A 22,635-nucleotide genomic window follows, 5' to 3' on the forward strand; every position below is an offset into this window, starting at 1 on the left:
TAGGCTTTCTTGGGGGTGCCTGCATGGTGGTCATCCCAAGCCTGTCAAGATGCAGCAGGCAAGTGTTAGAGGTGACTGTGGCCGTTTCAAGACACACCAAACCCTCAGAAAAAAATGGTCTGGTTCAGCAGTGAGGTGAACCTGTGTTAACTCACGTGGTTTACTGCACCCAACAAGGATATGTTAGAAAAGATAGGGACACTCGGGTTGCAGAGGTTTTGACACTTTCCGGTTCGCCACCTGTGGGTGTTCGCACCTCCGTGATTTCGCGTGCTAGTTGTTTCGCCACTTGAAAGGAGAGGTTCTGCTACTCACCAAGAAAACCTATTAAACATTCTAAAAATGTTAACAAAAAACATCTGCATCCTTTAACCCGTATACAGTGATGTCCTTTGTTAGAGAAAGGGGTCATGGTAGGTTGCATTTTTTTCGTATATTTTTTATTTGCCCCATAAAATGAGAAAAGATTTATTTCATTTTATTGCTTTGATATTATACGTATGTTGAGTGACAAATATTATCAATACAAACAAAATTAAAGGCCATATAATGGCTCAAAAAGGGAATTGAATATATACGTACTAAAAGCTTCCATAAGAGGTATGTATACTATATTGGTAATAATAAACAGTGCACAGGTAAAAAATCTGAAAGTGTTAAAAAACATGCCGCTCCTGCATGCCGCCTCTTCTAGTCTTGGTTACGAATCATTCATTGCCGCGGACGTTGGGTTAGGTCCAAGCCCAACTATTGTTGCTCAAGCTCTTAGAAATGCTTCAGTGCACAGGTCGCCATCCTCGTATCTGTCCCATAGGTCGAAGAGACGGCCATGCAATCGAGCGTTTTGGGTGGGGGAGCGTATTTAAACTACATACTCCAACCGAACGTTACATAACCTCCTAACCTGGACTACAGTAACCTTACCTAACATTACTGCCACAAGACACTGAGGCTGAAGGAACAATATTAACTCAACTTAATGTAACCTAACGCACACTACAGTAACCTTACCTAACATTACTGCCACAAGACACTGAGGCTGAAGGAACAATATTAACTCAACTTAATGTAACCTAACGCACACTACAGTAACCTTACCTAACATTACTCACAGACACACTGAGGCTGAAGGAACAATATTAACTCAACTTAATGTAACCTAGCACTTTTTACTACAGTAACCTTACCTAACATTACTCACAGATACTCACAGAAGATTCCCTGGAAGAGGCCTTAAGTGGCCTGTGGCTCCAGTTCAGCAGCCTGAACACTGTGTGGGCTGCGCGTGGTGACTATTTGTGCTCTATATGAAAATTTTTGTTCTTGATTTTTCCAAAATTTATCGAGTTTTGCCTCAAAACTCTCTACTGAGTCAGCGTTCACTACCCACTCTGGCAAACTGTTCCAGGTATTAACCACCCGGTTGGGGAATGAAAACTTCCGAACATTCAGCCTAGCTCTTGGTTTAAAGATTTTCTTAGAGTTTCCCCGTGTGGTGCTATCTTCCCTTAAATCAAAAAGTCCCTCTGTACAATCTATATCATATTTCCTGGTTACAATTTTAAAAGTTTCAATTTGGTCTCCCCGGGATCTTCTATATGCCAGTGTGGGCAACTCAAGCTGTCTCAGTCTCTCTCCATATGGCAGGTCTTTCAGGCAAGGCACCAGCTTCGTTGCTCTTCGCTGCACGTTCTCCACAGCCTCAACATCCTTCACCAGGTGTGGACTCCATACCTGGTTGGCATATTCTAAATGGGGTCTTACCAATGCAGTGTAGAGTGTCTTGAATACTGCAGGGTCAAGGTGAATAAAAGTTCTTCTTATCAGCCCCACAATCTTATTCGCCTTGTTAATTTTTTCGGCCAGGTGATCTGAGAACATGAGCTTGTTATCAATGACCACACCTATGTCCTTTTCTACCCTGGTCTTATTGATTTTACTGTACATATTATAAACTTTGTCCTCAATTTCTGATTGCCCAATCCTCATGTGTTTACTTTTGTCTGGGTGAAAATTCATGAGCCATTTTTCTGTCCATCCTTTGAGCTCATCTAGGTCCTCTTGCAGCTTGTCACAATCTTCCCTTTCCTTTATCTTTCTAAAAATCTTAGTGTCGTCTGCATACAGGAACACTTGGCTGTCATGTTTGATTGAATCTGGCAGGTCATTTATAAACATTACAAATAGCAAAGGACCCAGCACCGAGCCCTGTGGCACTCCACTTGTCACGTCCTTCCATGCTGATGCCTCGCCATTGACCAGGACCCTCTGCTTCCGACCAGTCAAAAAACTATGAATCCATCTGAGCACCTTGCCTTCCACTCTATAGCTGGAGACTTTCTTCATTAATCTCTTATGTGGGACTCTGTCAAAGGCCTTCATGAAATCCAGGTAAACCACATCCACAGCCAGCCCCTCGTCAAGAGCCTCAGTCCATGCGTCAAGCACTTTGATAAGTTGCAGCACCGTCGATCTGCCCGAGATGAAGCCAAATTGCTTATTACTAAAGAGATTGTTCATTTTCATGTGTGCAATAATTTCCTCTCTCAAAAGTGACTCCATCATCTTGCAGAATATACTAGTAAGGCTGACCGGCCTATAGTTGCCTGGATCACATTTATTCCCCTTTTTAAAAATGGCTGTGATGTGAGCTACCCTCCAGTCTTCTGGTACCACACCATCCTGCAATGAACTGCTGTATAGTATCCTCAAAGGCTCCAGCAGTGTCTCCTTCAATTCCTTTATGATCCTAGGGTGTATCCCGTCAGGTCCAGGTGACTTGTTTCTTTTAAGGTTTTCTATTACCTTCCTTATTTTATCCTGTGTTATTTCCACATTATCAAATCTTGGGGCCTCTTTGATGTCAGCTACTGGTAAGTTTCCATCAGGTTCATTAATAAAACCCCAGCAAACTGTTCAGATAATATATCTGCATTTTCTTTATCACTTGTTGCTTTTTCAATTTTCTCCTCATCCTTATATAAGTCTCCAATCCGTGATTTGGTTCTTGTCTTGGACATCACATATTTCCAGAAGATTTTGGGGTTCTCTTTAATATTCTTCGCTATTTCTCTTTCTTTGAGTTTCACAGCATTTCTTGTTTGGTGTCTAACCTGATTGTTTATTCTTCTGTACTCCTTCTCAATATCCACTGCCATAGTTGTGTTGTTTTCCTGTCTTTTTTCTTTAGCATTTCCATAACCGTTGTTTTCTCTTTATTTTTGACCACAGCTTGTAACTATTTGGCAATGAATCATTTGTTCTTTTCCTCATCTTTTCTATATCACCAATATGTTTCTTAGGTACACACTCTTCCACAACCTCCTGCAATTTGTTAATAAATTTCTTCCATTTGTAATCGACGGTTATTTCCTGTGACAAAAACTCTTCCCAATCTATATTGAGACGATTTTTCATAAGTCGATAGTCTGCCTTCTCGTACATGTACACTTGTCTCTTACTTCTGTCCTCTAGTTCGTGTGTGGCTACAGCAAAGTAATGCAAGCATGGTCACTTTTTCCAAGCGGTGTATCTAACACAATATCATCTACTATTGAGTCATCATTGCTGAATATCAAATCAAGTGTATTGCCTGTGTTGCCTCCTCTTATCCGTGTTACGTCCTCAACATGTTGGGTGAAAAAACAATCACGTACCTTTTCAACAAACTGTGTGCTAAATTCTGTTGCTCCAGTTTCTGTGGTGTAGTTGTTCCATTTGACTTGAGGAAGATTAAAGTCCCCTATTAATACTTTATATTGCACGCTGCTATCACTTACTTCCTTCATCAGCTGGAGCAAACTATTGTTATTGTCCATGTCACTGTTTGGACTTCTATAGACAGACATAATCAATAATTTTGCACCACAGCATACCATTTCAATGCCACAGTATTCATTATAATTGACCTTCAATTCAAATGTATTATATTTCATGCCCTTCTTGATATATATAATTAAGCCCCTCCCTATTTCATTGTGTAAATTTTGTTCAATGATATCATATCCTTCCAGAGAGTATTCAGCAGTAGTTCTGTCATACCTGTAGTGTTTTGGTTTAACTTCTTGGAGGGCTATTACCTGAGGTGTTCTCTCCATTTTCCCCAGTCTGCATTTTAATTCAAGCCTCTTATCTAAACTAAAAATATCTACGTTACTAAACATAATGAGAACATCCTTAATGTCTACTGAACTTTGGTAGTTTATTTAGGCCGTGTTTGAGGAGGCTGAGTTCTCGGTCTCCGCTGGATTTTGGTATCCCCTTACTTTCACAATCCTTCTGTGCCATGGTGGCCCAACCACTATATGTTTCCCTTTCCCTGCAGTGTACAGGTTTTTTGCCTCATTCCATAAGGCTGCCTCGTGATCTCTCTCTCTCTTAGTAAGGTCATGGGTAACCCTCACTGATTTATACAAAGGGCTGGCACCCAAGTTTTTGATGTTTGAATAAAGTTTTCTTAGCTTCAGTGTCTGTTTGTTTCACAAGAAGAGGCCGAGGTTTGGCACTAGATGTTCCCAATCTGAACACACGGGGAACCGTGTTTACTAACACTTCCACGCCACACGCCTGCATCATATCTTTTACATATCTCCGGTCATGGTCAATCTTTTCACTATTCACTGTAGATACAGACTCAGGTACACCATATATGACAATGTTGTTTTCTCTATCCCTCATGTCTCTCACTTCTCTAAGGAATGAGTCACTTAACCCTGGTTCTGTCTTGTCCCTCACACTATTAACTTCCTGGTCACAGACTTTTGTTGTTGGTTTATGGCTTGTAATTGTTTCCTCCATATTAATCACTTTTGCTTCCAGGGACCCCAGTCTGCTACTTATATCCTTGGTTTCAGAAGCCACAAGACACTTAGGCTGAAGGAACAATATTAACTCAGCTAACCTAACACACACTACAGTAACCTTACCTAACATTACTGCCACAAGACACTGAGGCTGTGTGTGACAACTAGCTTAATGGTGTGTCGAGATGGTAGCATATAGTAAGGCGTGTTCTTTGGGGCGCCAACAGTGTGTCCGGTTACTGGTTTGGATGTCACGGCCTCAATGGCTCACGGCTGACACGGCCAGGACTCCTTCAAAGCTCCAGGAAACTAATAGCAAAGAGTGGACTGATCCAAACAACTGAAAAAATAGTCACAAATGTGTGTGTGGGAACCTGGGGAGTCGCTGGTCAGGAGCTAGTTATAATATATATGGCTAGGCTTAAAAGAATATATGGCTGGGTTAGTTAAAATATACATATATGACTAGGGTTGAAAATATATGGCTGTGTTAGTTTAAATATATGGCTGGAGTTAGTTAAGAAACCTTATAATACTTAGCAAACCCAACACTAGGGTAAGGTGATGTACTCTCCGGTGCTAAATCTCCCACAGATATACTAATTGGACTTTGCCACACAGATGCTGGACTTTGTGGACCCTGGCGGCCATGAGGAGGTGTCCGTGGGCGCTGGGCAAGGCCGAGAGCGAGGAGTACAGCACACTAGATGAGGGGGACCATGGTAAGGGTTGGAGTGCTCACTTCAATTCTCTGTTCAGTTATTTTCTTTTCCTTGGGCCAAAAGTTCAGGCTACCAAAAAGGATAATATTACTCAAAATTTGTCCTAAAAAAAGATATAATTGCTGAAGTGCCATGCTCTTACTGATGAACATGAATTAGCATAGAAACACACACACACACACACACACACACACACACACACACACACACACACACACACACACACACACACACACAAAGAAATATAGAGGTTTGGAACAGACTAAGTGAAAAAATAGTATCGGCGAAGAGTGTGCAGAGCTTCAAGGGAAAGTTGGATAATTATAGGTACGGAGACGGGACCACACCAGCGTAAGCCCAGGCCTGTAAAATTACAACTAGGTAAATACACACACACACACATGCAGACTCACCATTCTGATAGCCCAGTGGAAAAAGCTCTGCTGCGTGGATCTTAAATGCCACTCTAAGCGAGAAAAATGAGAAAAAATCATCACTCACACAAACCATTTCATAATATACATGAACGCATTTGTGATCAGTTTATGTATCATCTAATTTTGGGGGTTTATATTATGGCAAAAATTTGGCCTGTTGCTGCTACACACGGTAAAGCCACACATTTGGCCCGTCGCTGCTACCGGGCTAAGAAACTACCCTTGGAAATAATCACAACTCCTATGAAAGCCTTGTCATTGTGTGTGTGTGTGTGTGTGTGTGTGTGTGTGTGTGTGTGTGTGTCTGGGCGTCAAAATGTTTAAGAATCTGGCCCTCCTTCACCATTACTTATACCCTAATAATTCTCACCATCAGTCAGTTACCACCCCCTTTACCCCTTCCAGGATGGTGCAGGGCTCTCAGGAGATGGACAAGCAGAAACAGGGGACCAGAACTCACAGGTGTTCTTCATTGAGTGTGTGAGTGCTGCTGTCGTCACCATGAACACCTGCTCGGAGGCACCAAGTGAGTAGATGACGCTATCCAGAGTGACTGAAACAGGGAGGGCTTTGGGGAGTGAAACAGGGCTTGGGGTATCTGAGGTACAGTGAAACAGGGCTTAGAGAGGAGCTGGGGGAGTGAAACAGGGCTTGGGAAAGTTATATCTAGGCTTGCGGGTGTCTGAGGTTGAGTGAAACAGGGCTTACATAAGTTCCTAAGTGTGTGTGTGTGTGTGTGTGTGTGTGTGTGTGTGTGTGTGTGTGTGTGTGTGTGTGTGTGTGTGTGTGTGTACTGTCCCTCACACAAGGCACAAAGGTGTATATATATATATCCCTACATTTGATATACTCATTTATTAGTTTGCAAGGGATTTGAATTTTTGTTAAATTTTACTCCCAACAAAATATTTTTATCACAGGGGACAAAGGTTTGAACTAAATGTCTGGGCACCTCAGTTCACCTATTTGAAAAGCCTCTCATAGTACTTGTTGGGGTGTCCATGGGGTGTTTTGGGATGCTGGTAATAGTTTTAACACGCCCTCTGCACCTTGAATGGGAAAATCACCCATGAAAGCCCTGTTAATCTTCACTGTGGCCCTGGGAAACAGTCATAATAGAAGCTGAAACTCTCTCGTATAAGTTGCTGGGTTTCCACGGACAGTTTTGTGATGCTGGGTATAGTTTGAGCTGACTCCTGCACCTTGATAGGGAAAATCACCCATGAAATCCTGGATAATTTTCTCTGTGGCCTTGGGAAACACTTGTAATGGGATATCATTATGTATAACAATATTGACCTAAGAACATTTAATTCTTTATTTTTCCAAGGCATGAGTGACCCCCAAACCCTCCCTTCCACAGGACCCATCAAGCCAGTCCGCCATGCAAGACTGCCTGGTCAAGATGGGGTCCAGCCTTGCACAGAACTGCTTGGCTGGCCAGTGCCACAAGTTGGTGGTGACAAAGTAAAGCCCTCCATGACTGCTACAGCCTGATGGATCTCAAGGTAAGTTATGGGCTGAGAGAGAAGGATGATGTAGCAAGGTAAGGCTCAGTTTATTTTACCCTGCTGCCAACGAGGGAACTTTTGATATGCAGTTTGGAATGTCTGTCAACTTAAGGTGTCTGGTGCAGTTTAGGGAAGGGTTAACTTTCATGTTTTCAGCCTATGTTAAGAGCAGGGAAAGTGTAGAGTGACAGGACTTAGAGGAAGAGAAGGAAAAGGAGTGTAAGTCAGAGAAGGGAGGGAAGGAGGATATGGATAAGGATGGAGTGAGAGAGAAAGGAAGGAAAGAAATATAAAGAAAAAACTGGAAATGAAAGGAAAATAAAGAGGAAGAATATGCAAATACCAAGATGGAGACAGAGAGAGAGAAAGGAAAGAAGGAAGGAAATGAATATATAAATAAAAGATTAGGAACAAGAGGAAAATAAATAAAGGATGAGGAGGAGGAGGAGGTAGAAAATACAAATAAAGATGGAGACAGAGAGAGAGAAAGGAAGGAAGGAGAATATTGAAATAAAGATGAGAGGAAGAGAATGGTCATCTGTTTTGTCCCCTGCTAGTTGAGCACTCCTGGTCGCATGTTCCTGAAGTCTCTGCGGGCATGTGGTCCCTGAGTGAAGACGCTCGGCTGTAACTTGGCAGCTAACCACGGGCTGTTCTGGAAAATACTCTCATTGTGATTCCCCCCTCCCAAAATTACCTTAAGTAACTCCAACCAAACCTTACCTAACTTTCCCTAACCTAACCTCACCTATCCTGCCCTGCTCAAGAGTACAGACTTGGGGAATATGCCTCCTGGTAACCCCTGTCATGGCCTGCAGGTGTGTGGTGACCCAGGCTGTGGAGGGTGGCTGCCACACTCACTGCTCCAGCCACTCACAGCTGTACCTCAGGAGCCAGACACCATCTGCTTCACTCCTGCCCAGACTTTGCCACTCACACACAACAGCTGCTTCATCTTAAGGTAGGACTGCTTGATTATTATTATTATTATTATTATTATTATTATTATTATTATTATTATTATTAACCAAGAAACAGACCCTGCTGGAAAGAGTCAAAGGCTATAAACCAGAGGGTGAGTGACATTGTTATGAATATTAAGAACATTTTCTTCAGTAATCTTTGACAGAGTTGCAGTGTTATGATAAATGAAATTATGAAACTTAGGTTGCAAAGCAGCCTGAATCTACGACCTGTTGTTCGTTGTTTTTAGGTCTACAAAAACTTCTTTACTCTCAATTTTAGGCACTTGATACACTAAAGCAATTAATAAATCACGAACACAGACTTTACTTGTTCATTATGTATTTATACCTTGGAGGAAGATTTATACGACTTGGCATTCCAAACCAAAACAAACCTTCTTTTGACCTGTATCGCTTTTCATCGGCTCATCACGGCCATCACTTCTTCTGGTACTAACTCTCCTCTCTGCCTCTCGTAGTTGCTACATTCTACAATTAGGTGTTCCACTGTTTCTTTCTCCCCAGTGTCCTAGACAGCTACAGCCCTTTGTGTTGCTAAGTCTCATACCTGTCAAGCTACTGTGGTGTCTTGCCATAAGATTTTGCGTTAGAGACCATAAGTTTGTGTTGAAAAGACTTCCGACAGACTCAAGCAGGGTGCACGAGATACCCCCCACACACACACACACACTAATCGTAATAGTAACCGTTACTCAGCATGCTCACATGGATTTAAATATGGCGCGTACGATATATTTAAATTGATTAAAACAAACATGGTAAACTTCTCACGCACAGTAAGTTTCCAGTAAGTTTCTCTTCCACTCACCATGCATCTCTCAGGCCCGACCAGCCTTTCTACCATCACAGATATATCGTACCCCAATAAATGTGGTATCAATGGCTTCATAAAGACTTGTACTAGAACATGGGCAAATAAAAATAGAGGAAAAAATATATATAAACAACAGAAGCTCGTTTCAATTCTCCGTATAGAGTATTGTAGACAATAAATCCTAAGTACCAACTCTTCCCCACTCGCTATCTCGATATTTTGTGGGCCAACTTTTCACCCGATTATATGTTTCGAAGCGGAACAAAGTGAGGATTCTTATGGTATCCTCAAAATCTTCATTCGCCTATTAGTTCCTGAGTTACTGCAACAAAACTGTATTTTTTCCTCTCCCATCAGAGTAGCCTAACAACTAAAAATCGCTCCATGCTCCTCATTTACGCTCTTTAGAAAGGTTGCCATATGTTATCATTAAGAAACTTATCCCGACAAATGACGCTCCAAATTTGACGCACTTCCACTGAAAACTTAATTTTTAATCAATTTTTTTACTTCTATGACGTGTTTCGCATCATCGTGCGCCAGGACCTTTTACCTTTGATGATGCGAAACGCGTCATCGTCTGAAGGTTAAAAAAAAACATTGCCAGCGGAGAAAAAAATGTAAGATTTTCAACTTACGCCGTAAAACTTGAAAATCGCTGAAATTACGTAAGACTTACGCAAAAAACGTAAGACTTGACAGGTATGAAGTCTTGGTGAGAGTGAGTTCGGCCCCTCAGCGGCTCCTTTTGGTACTGTGCGGGTTTCGGCCTTTTGAATATCTCATTACCACGAGTTCTACTGACTAGATTCTGTTCGGTACTTTCCAGATTGAACATAAGTAAGTCTTCTTGGAATCTATTGGAAAAATGGTTCAAGCTATACATGCGGCAGGAGATTAGACAAAAATGGGAGAATGGTGTAAGCTTGGGTGCGAGTATTTAGCTTGTAATAACTGAATGGTAGAGTGTTTCTCACCACTTCACCTGAAATATGTTAGCATAAACACTTGGGATCAATGTCTTGTAGACTATAGGCACAGTGCATCATGACTTATCACGTGAGAGATTTTAAAGTGTGCGAGTCTTCATAGCATCAACAGGCCTTGACTCTGTTTTAGTTAAAGTAGCTAGCGATCACTGGCAATTTTGGGGGGACAGAACTCCTCTAATTGTCGCTGACTGTATGGCTTGTCCCATTGCCTCATGCAGTGTGTGTGTGTGTGTGTGTGTGTGTATTCACCTAGTTGTGACATACAGGAAAAGAGTTACGCTCGCGCTGTCCCGTCTCCATATCCTCTCTTATCCAACTTTTTCTTAAAATCATGAATGTTTCTTGCACAAACCACCTCCTCCTCCAGTCCATTCCACAACTCAATGCTTCTGTTTGGGAAGCTAAACTTTTTCACATCTTGCCTACGTGATCACCCTCAACTTCTTTCCATGTCCTCTCATTTCCCTCTCGCTCCACACACACTCCAGATTCTCCACCCTGCTCGCCACCCTGTACACCGCTATCAGGTCTCCTCTTTCTCTTCTTCTCTCCAGGGTTGTGAGCCCCATGCTATTGAGTCTCTCCTCGTAAGTCCGATCCCTAAGTTCCGGTACCATCTTAGTTGCCATTCTCTGTACTCTTTACAGCTTTCTTATATTCTTCTTTTCGTGAGGAGACCAGACCACTGCTGCATACTCCAACCTTGGCCTTATCATTGTAACTATTATTTTCTTCATCATCTCTTCGTCCAAATACACAAATGCCGTCCTTATGTTCTTCAGCAAATTCATAGTTTGTCCCGTTATCTTGTTGATGTGTTTGTCCGGTGACATGTTCTCTTTTTCTTCCATTCCTCTGCATATTATATCACTTCCCATCTTATAATCATATTCACATCTTCTACCACTCCTACCAAACTCTTTTTTTTTACATTTCCCAAGGTTGAATTCCATCTGCCATGTACCACTCCACTCCCATAGTCTGTCCAGGTCCCTCTGCAATGCCTCACAGTCTTTCACATCATTGACTCGTCTCAATAGCTTTGCATCATCTGCAAACAAACTCACATAGCTGGTCACTCCCTCCACCATATCATTTATACAAACAGCAAACATTATCGGTGCCAGCACTGAACCTTGTGGGACCCCACTCCTCACTGGGCACCAGTTGGAAGCCTTGTCCCTGATTATTGTCCTCATTTCCCTGTTAGTTAGGAAGTCCTCCAGCCACTTAATCAGTCCATCACCCACTCCACCCCTATTTTTAATTTTCCAAATTAGTCTTCTGTGCAGTACTTTGTCAAATGCCTTTTTCAAATCCAGGTACCTCCATCCCCCAGCCGTCTCTCTCTTGTATTAAATCTGTCACCCTTGAGTAATAACATGAAAAGTTGGTGAGTTGAATCCAAACTGGCAATCCGAGATAATTCTCTCACTTTCTAAAAATTCCGACCACCTGTTTTTAAGTAGCCTCTCACATATCTTCGCAACCACACTAGTGAGTGATACCGCTCTGTAATTTAATGGGTCCTCTCTCTTTCCTCCTTCATAAATTGGTACTATGTTTGCTCTCTTCCAATCTTGTGTGTGTGTGTATGTATATATATATATATATATATATATATATATATATATATATATATATATATATATATATATATATATATATATATATATATATATATATATATATATATATATATATATATATATATATATATATATATATATATATATATATATATATATATCCATCCTAGGAGATTTCAATGTTCACCACCAGCTTTGGCTTTCATCCTCTTTCACTGACCAGCCTGGTGAACAAGCCTACAACTTTGCTATCCTCAACGACCTAGAGCAGCTGGTCCAGCACCCTACACGTATTCTGACCGTCTTGGAGACCGGCCCAACATTCTAGACCTCTTCCTTACCTCAAACCCTTCTGCTTATTCTGTCAAACTGTTCTCTCCGTTGGGCTCCTCCGATCACAATCTTATTTCTGCATCCTGTCCTATCGCTCCTGTACACCCTCTGGACCCACCGAAGAGGCGATGCTTCTGGCATTTTGCTTCAGCTCGGTGGGACGACCTGAGGATGTACTTTTCATTTCCTGTGGAATGATTATTGCTTCCAGGATAGAGACCCTCTGTGTGTGCTCAGCGCATCACAGAGGTGATTGTCTCTGGAATGAAGGCATACATTCCTCGTTCTTTCTCTCCTCCTCACGCAAACAAGCCTTGCTTTAATCACGCTTGTTCTCGTGCTGTCAATGATAGAGTGGTAGCTCACAAAAGATACCAGAGCCTTCAAACTAATGCTAATTATGAACTTTACATTTCTGCCCGAAATCGTGCCAAATCTATTCTCCGACTAACCAAAAATTCTTTCATTAATAGAAAATGTCAAAACCTTGCTTTCTCTAACTCTTCCCGTGACTTCTGGCATCTAGCCAAAACATCTCCTCCAACTTCACTTCTTCATCTTTCCCTCCACTCCTCAGTCCTGACAGCAACACTGCCGTCTCATCTATCTCTAAGGCTGAACTCTTCTCTCAAACTTTTCTAAAAACTCCACTCTGGACGATTCTGGGCATATTCCTCCTACTCATCCCCCTCTGACTCCTTTATGCCTGTTATAAAGATTCTTCAAAATGATGTTTTCTATGCCTCTCTGGCCTCAATCCTCAGAAGGCTTATGGACCTGATGGAGTGCTTCCTATTGTCCTTAAAACTGTGCCTCCGTGCTGTCACCTGTCTGGTCAAACTCTTTCGTCTCTGCCTTTCAATATCCACCTTTCCTTCCTGCTGGAAGTACGCCTACATACAGCTTGTGCCTAAGAAGGGGGACCGTTCCAGTCCCTCAAACTACCGTCCTATAGCTTTACTCTCCTGTCTTTCTAAAGCTTATGAATCAAGCCTTAACTGGGAGATTTATAAGCATCTACCCACCTCTAACCTTCTATTTGATCGCCAGTATGGGTTCCGCAAGGGTCGTTCTATTGATGACTTCCTAACTGACTCCTGGTCATCCTCTCTTAGCCGTTTCGGTGAAACTTTTGCTATTGCGCTGGACATATCAAAAGCTTTTGATAGGGTCTGGCACAAATCTTTGCTTTCTAAACTACCCTCCTACGGTTTCTATCCTTCTCTCTGTACCTTTATCTCCAGTTTCCTTTCTGACCGTTCTATTTCTGCCGTGGTAGACGGTCACTGTTCTTCCCCTAAATCTATTAACAGTGGTGTCCCACAGGGTTCTGTCCTATCTCCCACTCTCTTTCTGTTGTTCATTGATGATCTTTCCAAAACGAACTGTCCTATCCATTCCTACGCCGATGATTCCACTCTGCATTACTCAACTTCTTTTAATAGAAGACCCACCCTTCAGGAACTTAACGACTCAAGGCTGGAGGCTGCAGAACGCTTAGGCTCAGCCCTTACTATTATTTCCGATTGTGGCAAGAAGAACCTGGTGTCCTTCAACGCTTCAAAAACACAGTTTCTCCACCTATCCACTCGACACAATCTTCCTAACAACTATCCCCTATTCTTTGACAACACCCAGCTATCACCTTCCTCAACACTAAACATCCTCGGTCTATCCTTAACTCAAAATCTCAACTGGAAACTTCATATCTCATCTCTTACTAAATCAGCTTCCTCGAGGCTGGGCGTTCTGTACCGTCTCCGCCAGTTGTTCTCCCCTGCACAGTTGCTGTCCATATACAGGGGCCTTGTCTGCCCTCGTATGGAGTGTGCATCTCATGTGTGGGGGGGCTCCACTCACACAGCCCTTCTGGACAGAGTGGAGGCTAAGGCTCTTCGTCTCATCAGCTCTCCTCCTCATACTGATAGTCTTCTACCTCTTAAATTCCTCCGCAATGTTGCCTCTCTTTCAATCTTCTATCGATATTTTTACGCTGACTGCTCTTCTGAACTTGCTAACTGCATGCCTTCCACTCTCCCGCGGCCCCACTGCACACGACTCTCTTCTCAAGCTCATCCCTATACTGTTCAAATCCCCTACGTATGAGTTAACCAGCATCTTCACTTCTTCATCCCTCACGCTGGTAAACTCTGGGTCAATCTTTCTTCATATGTTTTTCCTCCTGCCTACGACTTGAACTCTTTCAGGAGGAGAGTATCAGGACACCTCTTCTCCCGTATTTGACCTTGCTTTCAGCCACCTCTTTTGTTTCTTTTTAGGAGCAGCAGTAGCAGGCTTTTTTTATTATTGTTTTCTTTTTGTGTGCCCTTGAGCTGCCTCCTTTGTTGAAAAAAAAATATATATATATATATATATATATATATATATATATATATATATATATATATATATATATATATATATATATATATATATATATATATATATATACAGTCACCCCCGTTCATGGTCTCACCCATCGCGGTTTCGCGTATTCGCGATCAACTAATTGACCCCCCCGCTTATATGTGGCCCCAGTTTCGCGTATACGCGGATGCATTGATGCTAAATAGGAAGGCAGAGAGGAGGGAGGAGGCAGAGAGGAGGGAAGGGAGAGAGAGGAGGAAGGCAGAGAGGAGGGAGGAGGGAGGCAGAGAGGAGGGAAGGGAGAGGAGGAGGCAGGGCAATGGACGTTAAGGCGGTGTCACACTAGCACTTTTTCCGTCGATTAATGCCATTTCCGTCGAATTTTCATCGTTCCGCATGAACTTATCGCATGAATTTGTCAGACGATCAGGATCGTTTCCGCCTGCAAATTTCCGCCTTTGTTTACATTTCAAGACCAAGACCGAGACTTTCCGCGTGGCTTCAACCTGTCTCAAACGCTCTCCTGCAGTGACAGCCTTCCTCATCCTGGTGTCATTTCTGGCAATAAGAGGTGTCACTAACTCCAGAAGTCTGTGGTACTGGCTCTTGTCCAACCTGATCCAATTCTTCAGAGTCTCATGATCCTCTAAACTCAGCTCTTTTAACAGCCTGTGGTACACACTTTCTCTTTCACGACAGGCCAACCATGAGCGCATCCATGCATGCTTTTGGCTTGTTTAGCTCGTCTAAGTCTCACAATACACAGTATTAGGTTCAGAGCAGCGTATCTTTGCTGCAGCATGGACTCCATGTTTGTTTACATTCCTATGGTCTGTGCCGACGGAAAGTTTCAGACGAAACACCGTTTGTGTGTGACAGGCCGCAGCCAAGATATCGACGATTTTCAGAAAAACGACGGAAAAAGTTGACGGAAAAAGTGCTAGTGTGACACCGCCTTTAGGTTGCTCCTGAGTGACGTCACGGTTAGACTGTGACGTCATGCTCCTATTGGCCAGCAGCTCACGCAGGGACGACTGCTATTGGTCGAGATTTTCTCATAGCACCATTATCCTACAAAAAAAATTCACGCGCCGCCACACTGCAGTGTTGCCAGATTGGGCTACTTATCGCAAATTGGGCTACTTTTGGGAACGAAAAAAACATGTTTTATATGACGTGTCAGAAGTGACTTCCCCAAATGCATATTTTCCCATAGGGTTATAGTCCCGCCGTTCGCAGTTTCGCGCATCGCGCCGAAGTCCGGGAACGAAATACCCGCGAATATATATATATATATATATATATATATATATATATATATATATATATATATATATATATATATATATATATATATATCTATATATATATATATATATATATATGTATATATAAAACCAAAAAAACATTATAACAAAATAAACATCCTTTTTTTACCGTGTTTTTTCTCCAGCCTGTCTCCAACTGTATATTTATGAACCATTATTTGCAGGATCAGCGATGTGGAACCAGCTGTACCACCACCACCACCACCACCACCAGGGGAGCCACTCACTGCCACAAGAAGGAAGGAAGCAGGTATGGATTATTATTATTATTATTATTATTATTATTATTATTATTATAATTATTATATTATTATTATTGTTGGGCTGTTAAAGCCCAACCAACAAATCCTGTTGGCAGTAAGGGCAGGCACCAGTACTGGTATTGGCAGTACTGTGTGACACAATCAGGGCACCAGTCTGCTCATCAGTCTGGTGCTGTTGTAGAGTCAGTACTGTTAGGACCTGTCCTGTACTGGTACCTGCCCAAGCCAGCCCTACCCCCAGCTGGACCTGTGTGTTCAACCCTTTTGATGCTAAATCCTTGCAGCGAGGACCAGCGTAACTTGCCGGTGGTGCTAAACCCTTGCAGTGATCACCAGTCGCACTCAAATTGCCCGCATGAGAGTGTTCCAACACTATTTCTCACCCACAGCACTGCCAATTGGTGAGTTTTCCACTAAATTTGGTGGAAAATCATATCAGCCTAGAGCGGAGAAGCGCAGAAAATCTACGGACGAGTAACTGGTGGATGTTGTTGTCCAATATTGCAGCATTTTGCATAGCTTGACCTCACTGATTTTTGACCATATAGTTGTAAATTTTGCATTTGGCAGTACTGCCCTGCCAGCACCCCATCATCAAGAGAGCTACTCAGCAATTGCCTTACGGTTGACCGTCACGCACGCACATAACCGAATCATATAGATCTTGGCCTCTTCTTTCCAAAGGTGTTTTTGTTTTTTGTTTGTGGTGAATTGTTTTTGAGATACATCGGTTGAAAGAGCGAGCACTTGCGTCACTTGCTGAACGTGCCTGTACATTTGCAGGAGAAACACATAACCGAATCTTATAGATCTTGGCCTCCTCTTTCTAATGTTTTTTTGTTTTTATCTGTTATGAATATTTTTTTAGATGCTGAGGTTAAAAGACCCCTCCCCAGCTGGGCTGCCCGAGTGCGCCTGGGGGATAGTCTCGCTGCGAGGGATTAGCAATGAAGGGGTTAACAGCTGCTGGCAGGTATGATTGTGTTCAGAACACTGATCTCTAAATCTAAGGAATGGTTAAGTCTGTGCAAAGCTTGAAGCCACAGCCAGCTTTGGTTCCCTGGGCCCATGTAAGGTTTGGGACGTCAGTGAGTGGCAGGCAGTGATGAAACACTGCTGCCTTACAAATTTATTGAATATTTTAATGCCCTCACTACCATGTGTTTATGCCAAAACAACACTGGCTGCCTGTTTTGCCTGCCCAAAACAAAGGAAATGTCAGCACCTGCCTGTAACATGCTCTAAGTACTGATGGCTGTGATATTTTGAAAGTGTTACCTGATTGTGTTGGAAATGCTGCAAACCACAGTAATAATGATGTCTGCAACATTTATTTAATGGCTGACACAACAAAATCAGACATAGCATTGTTGTCTTGCAAGATTTGAAGCAAAACAGTTACTCTATTGGATGGTGACCAAAGAAAACTGTCACACCTGGTGACTTGTAAACTGTAACACTTGTTCTTCCTCAAGTCAGCCCAGTAATACTTAACACATGCCAGTGTGTACAGCATGATACTACAGCCAAGGAATTATTGTTTTGTGCCAAGTATAGGAACAGATAGTGTTTACTTTCACTTAATGGGATAACAAACCATTAGTTAGGGCACTCAGTACACTTGTAATGGAGTGTGTTAGCACGGACACACTCAGCCAGTGATGAGTCGTGAATGTTTCCCTCAACAGCTGAGGCCCCGGCCTTCAGGACTCCTGCCTGGCCCACTACAGAGAAAGACACCAACAGGTCACTGCTTTGTACACTCTCCACACTTTTATCTCCTCATTTATATAGAAAGAAGTATTCACTAGTAAATGATGCCCATGGAAGGGAAACTTAAGCACCTGAACTTGAAGAAGAAGGAAATGTCTGAGGCTTCATGGTGAGGACTGTTTCAGGGATGAGCTGTTTGTAAGGAATTTTTGTAACTTACAGTACACTATGTGTGTCCAATGGTGTTTCTTGCAATCATCATCCTTTCCTTTGAATTGGCCAGAGTGTCCCCATGAAGCTTTGGTGTTGATGGAGACATTCTCTGGGTCAGCCTGTGTGCATATTGCGGTAAATACAGGAACGTGTGAGTCCACAGCTATACAAAACACTGAACCCGCGATTGTGTGATCACAGGTGTACAGTTAACATGGGCATGGACACTTGTGGACAGAAGTGAAGACAGATTGCAGAACAGCCTGGCAGGACTGGCAACTCATCCCTGACCTTACTTGGACATTTCCTTCAAGCCAATAAACTGGCCCTGAGAGATATATGTCATGCCCCAAGAGCATACTTTTCTATTTCCTCTATTTCCCAACACGTCCTCTGTGTGTATCGAAACACACTAGAAATTAATCAAGATCATGGTATTCGCCGGCTGCCTGGGATTGAACCCGCGACCAGCGTGATGGAAAACCACTCCTTACCGAGTCGGCCAAAAGGTACCCACTGGCTAAGTGGGTTATGGGAAACTCGTTCATCAGGCATAGTCATACTACACACACATATATATATATATATATATATATATATATATATATATATATATATATATATATATATATATATATATATATATATATATATATATATATATATATATATATATATATATATATATATATATATATATATATATATATATATATATATATATATATATATATATATATATATATATATATATATATATATATATATATATATATATATATATATATATATATAACGCCTGTTTTCACGACGTGAGCTAAATAATTTGAAGGTTGTCTTCAGTACTGAAGACAACACATGACATTTGCAGTTGCATTTTTCTAAACAAATGAATGTATAATTGTAATTCAGGTACTACTACGTTATTTTACCGTGTTTTACATCACAACGTTTAGGAGGGAACATTATAACATAAACAATAAATACACGTTATCTTCAAATGTAGGAAACATTCTGAGAGCGGCGACATCACTTCATATCGCTACTGTACATCTGCAACATGTTGTCTTCATTTACAAAAATAAGATGATAATTTAAAAGTGTATAAGATTAGGAGTAAAGAAATTATACATGTGAAGAACATTGAAAGGTAAATAAGAAATAATAAAAAGCATAAAAAGATACAAAATACAGAAAGATTTGTTCAATGCCACAACAATTTTACCAAACACTGAGTTGAGTCTGGAAACTTGCTTCACTGCTGGATGGTTTATTTTTTTTTTTCTTACAGTAAAGGATGTCGCTCAAGGTCAAAAAGAAAGAAAAAAACAGACTTTCCTTCCTTCATATGCACAAGAAGTGATTTCATAAACAAAATTCTCTTATTCGGAGTGTTAGGGAGAGGGTTAGCGCTCTCCCTGATACTTGTGACAGGTGTACAGGGGCCCACAGACTTGCTCCCTTCCTCCAGACATGTGGATACAGGGAAATGGTTCTCAGGTCTATGTTTTTAACTGCATCTCTCTCCCAATATAACCCAGCATCACTCTGTACCTCTGTCTTCTTAAATGTGTGTGTCTCCCATTACTACAACCATTTCCCAAGGCCACAGGGAAGACTGACTAGGTTTGTTTCCATGGGTGACTTTTCCATTGAAGGTGCAAAAGCCATGTATCATCACAAAAATACTACGTGAAAAGCCTAGCAAATTCTATAAGAGACTTGTCATCTCCCATTATGACTATTTTCCAAAGCCACACTGACTAGGTTTGTTTCCATGGGTGTTTCTTCAGATGAAGGTGTGCAGAAGCCATGTATCACCACCATCACAAAACACTCCTTCAAAAGCCTGGCCAGTATATCTTTGCCTACCTACAATTTTCCGCTTCACAATATTTCACTTTGTATAATTTCTGCCTCCTCCTCCTTGTCCTGCCCTGCCCTTCCAACCTCTCTCTCTCTCTCTCTCTCTCTCTCTCTCTCTCTCTCTCTCTCTCTCTCTCTCTCTCTCTCTCTCTCTCTCTCTCTCTCTCTCTCTCTCTCTCTCTCTCTCTCTCTCTCTCTCTCTCTCTCTCTCTCTCTCTCTCTCTCTCTCTCTCTCTCTCTCTCTCTCTCTCTCTCTCTCTCTCTCAGAAATATAGAGTAAAATAAACTGAATTAAAATCAAAATCCTTCTTGTGTCGCTTGTGCTTCCCAACAAACAAACACACACACAAAAATACATAAATAAAATAAATCCATAAAGGTGTTTATCTTATTTTTCTTCTTTCAATATAATTTTTTTCTCCTTTTTTATTTGCTATTTTTTTTCTTTTCATGAATTTATTGCTATCTCTATTGTTTACACAGGAAGAAGAAGAAGAAGAAGAAGAAGAAGAAGAAGAAGAGGACACACAGAGAGAGAAGAGGAGGAAGAAGAAGAGGAAGGATTTGTAATATGGCAGACATCAAACCAATGGTGAGTGTTAAATATTTTGTTTTCCTTCTTTCCTTCCCTCCTTCCTTCCTTCCTTCCCTCCTTCCTTCCTTGCTTCCTCCTTCCTTCCTTGCTGGTTAAGTATGATGGATAGATGCTTATAAGTATGATTATTAATGGTGAGTGATGTAGGCACTTATGGCACTTGGAGTTGGTCTGACAACAGTTCCTTCTTAGTTTTGTTAAGCATATAGGCAATTAGGTGCCGTACAGTACTGTTTTATTTTCTCCTCCTCGGTCAGGCCGCCGCTATCCTAGGTCAAAGGTCAGGAGTCTTGGGGCGTGTGTAACCTTATAGGAGGGAGTGATGTGTGCTCATAAAACGGTGACGTCTCCTTAATTAATGTGTTTCAACTTTCACACAAAATCTGGAACTCCGTCGTAAGTCAAGGATCCCTCCCTGTACCTGAAGTGTTCAGGGCAGACACCTGAAACTTGGTTCCTCTCCAAGCCACGACTCTTCTTACAACCATTACCAATGATGTGGTGATGTTAGGCGCACGTATGACACCCCAATGTGCCACCAATGTACGCAAACCTGTCCAATGTACGTCAGGTGTCACTCTTCCCCAAGGGACGCCGCCAGTATCACCCCAGAGAAACATTCAACTTTTTGCCCTCAATGATCCTGGCTTGCCAACTGTACCCCAAGGTTCATGAGGTTAAAATGATATCTTTTTACCCATTCTGTACCCATAGGCATGCGTCTGGGGGGATGAATTCTGTCTGTCTGAAAGATGTTTTGCCTGTAAACTCAAACACGTGTATATACAGATAGATAGATAGGTATATATAAGATTAGGTAAGGTTAACCCCTGAAGGACGGCCTGGAGGGGGAGTTTCTGCTTGTGTGCCCGCTGATAAAATTGTCTAAAAAGGTGTTCTTCGTCGGTGCCCTGTGTGGCAATTGGAGCCCAAAACACAATAGTTCATAGTGCTTGCCAATCTTTTATTTACATGGTGAAAGTAACTACAAGTAACTCAGTTGCTGCTCGCCAGAGATATCATGTTGGGAAGTAGTACAAATTTTTGCGGGAAATCAAATGACGGGAATTCCCGCACCCCGCATTTCTGCCTTTGTCCGCCTGAGCAGGAATTATCCTCAGCCATCCTTTAAGGGTTAACTTAGGTATAATTATGTCATGCCCCAGGAGTTTAATTTCTATTTCCCATATATCCCAACACGTCCTCTGCGTGTATCGAAACACACGAGAAATTAATCAAGATCAGGGTATTCGCCGGCTCCCTGGGATTGAACCTGCGACCAGCGTGACAGGCGAGCCACTCCTTCCCACGTCGGCCAAAGCGGCGCACCCCCGGCTAAGTGGGCTATGGGAGCCGCGTTCCTCAGGCAGAGTCGCGGCACTATATATCTATATATATATATAGATATATATATATATATATATATATATATATATATATATATATATATATATATATATATATATATATATATATATATATATATATATATATATCTAGTACGCGTCCTCACACTGCACAAAGTACTGTGTGAGGCCCTAAAACTCTCAGCCACAAAGTGCCTAGTTTCTCCCACAGTGTGGGAGGAGTGAAGGAAGTGTCTCACCCAAACCAACACTCCAGCAGCCAGGCCAACAAAACAAAAGGAGACACAGAGACAGAAACAAGCCATGACAGTGTAAAGTAATGCTTGGAAGGGCAGTGTGGCGTGCCCTGTTGTCTGTTTCCAAGTGGCCGCCACTGATTCACCGTCAGTCAGTCAGTCAGTGAAAACAAATGAGCAATGGACAGCAACAAGTGCTGACAACAATGTGTGGAAGGGAATGCACCGGCACACCTTTTACCTGTGTTAGTTTACCCAGTTAGCTTATCAACCCAGAGGGTCAGAAATCCACGGGGACCGACCCAGAATAGTTTTATGCATCAATCCAGGACATTAATGTAATGGAAAATAGCCAAGTGTTCGTGAGTGTCAGTACTGACACAGCTTATGGGGTCGAGGGGAGATGGCCCCCAGCTAGGTAGGTTAGGTTAGGTTTTGCTTGGTTACTGTAAATTTATTGGGCATTCAGCAGTGTGGGGTGCAGAAATATGCAGCGAGGGA

The 22,635-nt window shown here is 42.0% G+C and overlaps 1 protein-coding gene across 12 annotated transcripts in view; it reads left to right on the forward strand.

Moving 5' to 3' along the window:
- LOC126989924 (PH domain-containing protein DDB_G0287875-like) overlaps positions 1-22,635 on the forward strand; it is a 55,068-nt gene that overhangs the window by 976 nt on the left and 31,457 nt on the right. For 6 of the 12 annotated variants that reach the window (XR_007743868.1, XR_007743871.1, XR_007743870.1 and 3 more), the window contains exons 2-7: positions 5,424-5,524; positions 6,367-6,487; positions 7,325-7,469; positions 8,291-8,433; positions 16,046-16,131; positions 20,420-20,528. Coding sequence is in view for 4 of the 12 variants with exons in the window: in XM_050848524.1 (XP_050704481.1) it covers positions 8,258-8,433; positions 16,046-16,131; positions 20,420-20,528 (371 nt within the window). In the remaining 8 variants the exon portion in view is untranslated. Of the gene's footprint in view, positions 1-5,423; positions 5,525-6,366; positions 6,488-7,324; positions 7,508-7,901; positions 8,434-16,045; positions 16,132-20,419; positions 20,529-22,635 lie in introns of those variants that run through there. The other 6 variants (XR_007743875.1, XR_007743876.1, XM_050848524.1 and 3 more) reach the window with 6 other exon arrangements.

Source organism: Eriocheir sinensis, unplaced genomic scaffold (genome assembly GCF_024679095.1).
Source record: "Eriocheir sinensis breed Jianghai 21 unplaced genomic scaffold, ASM2467909v1 Scaffold138, whole genome shotgun sequence".
In the NCBI taxonomy this organism is placed as follows: Eukaryota; Metazoa; Arthropoda; class Malacostraca; order Decapoda; family Varunidae; genus Eriocheir; species Eriocheir sinensis.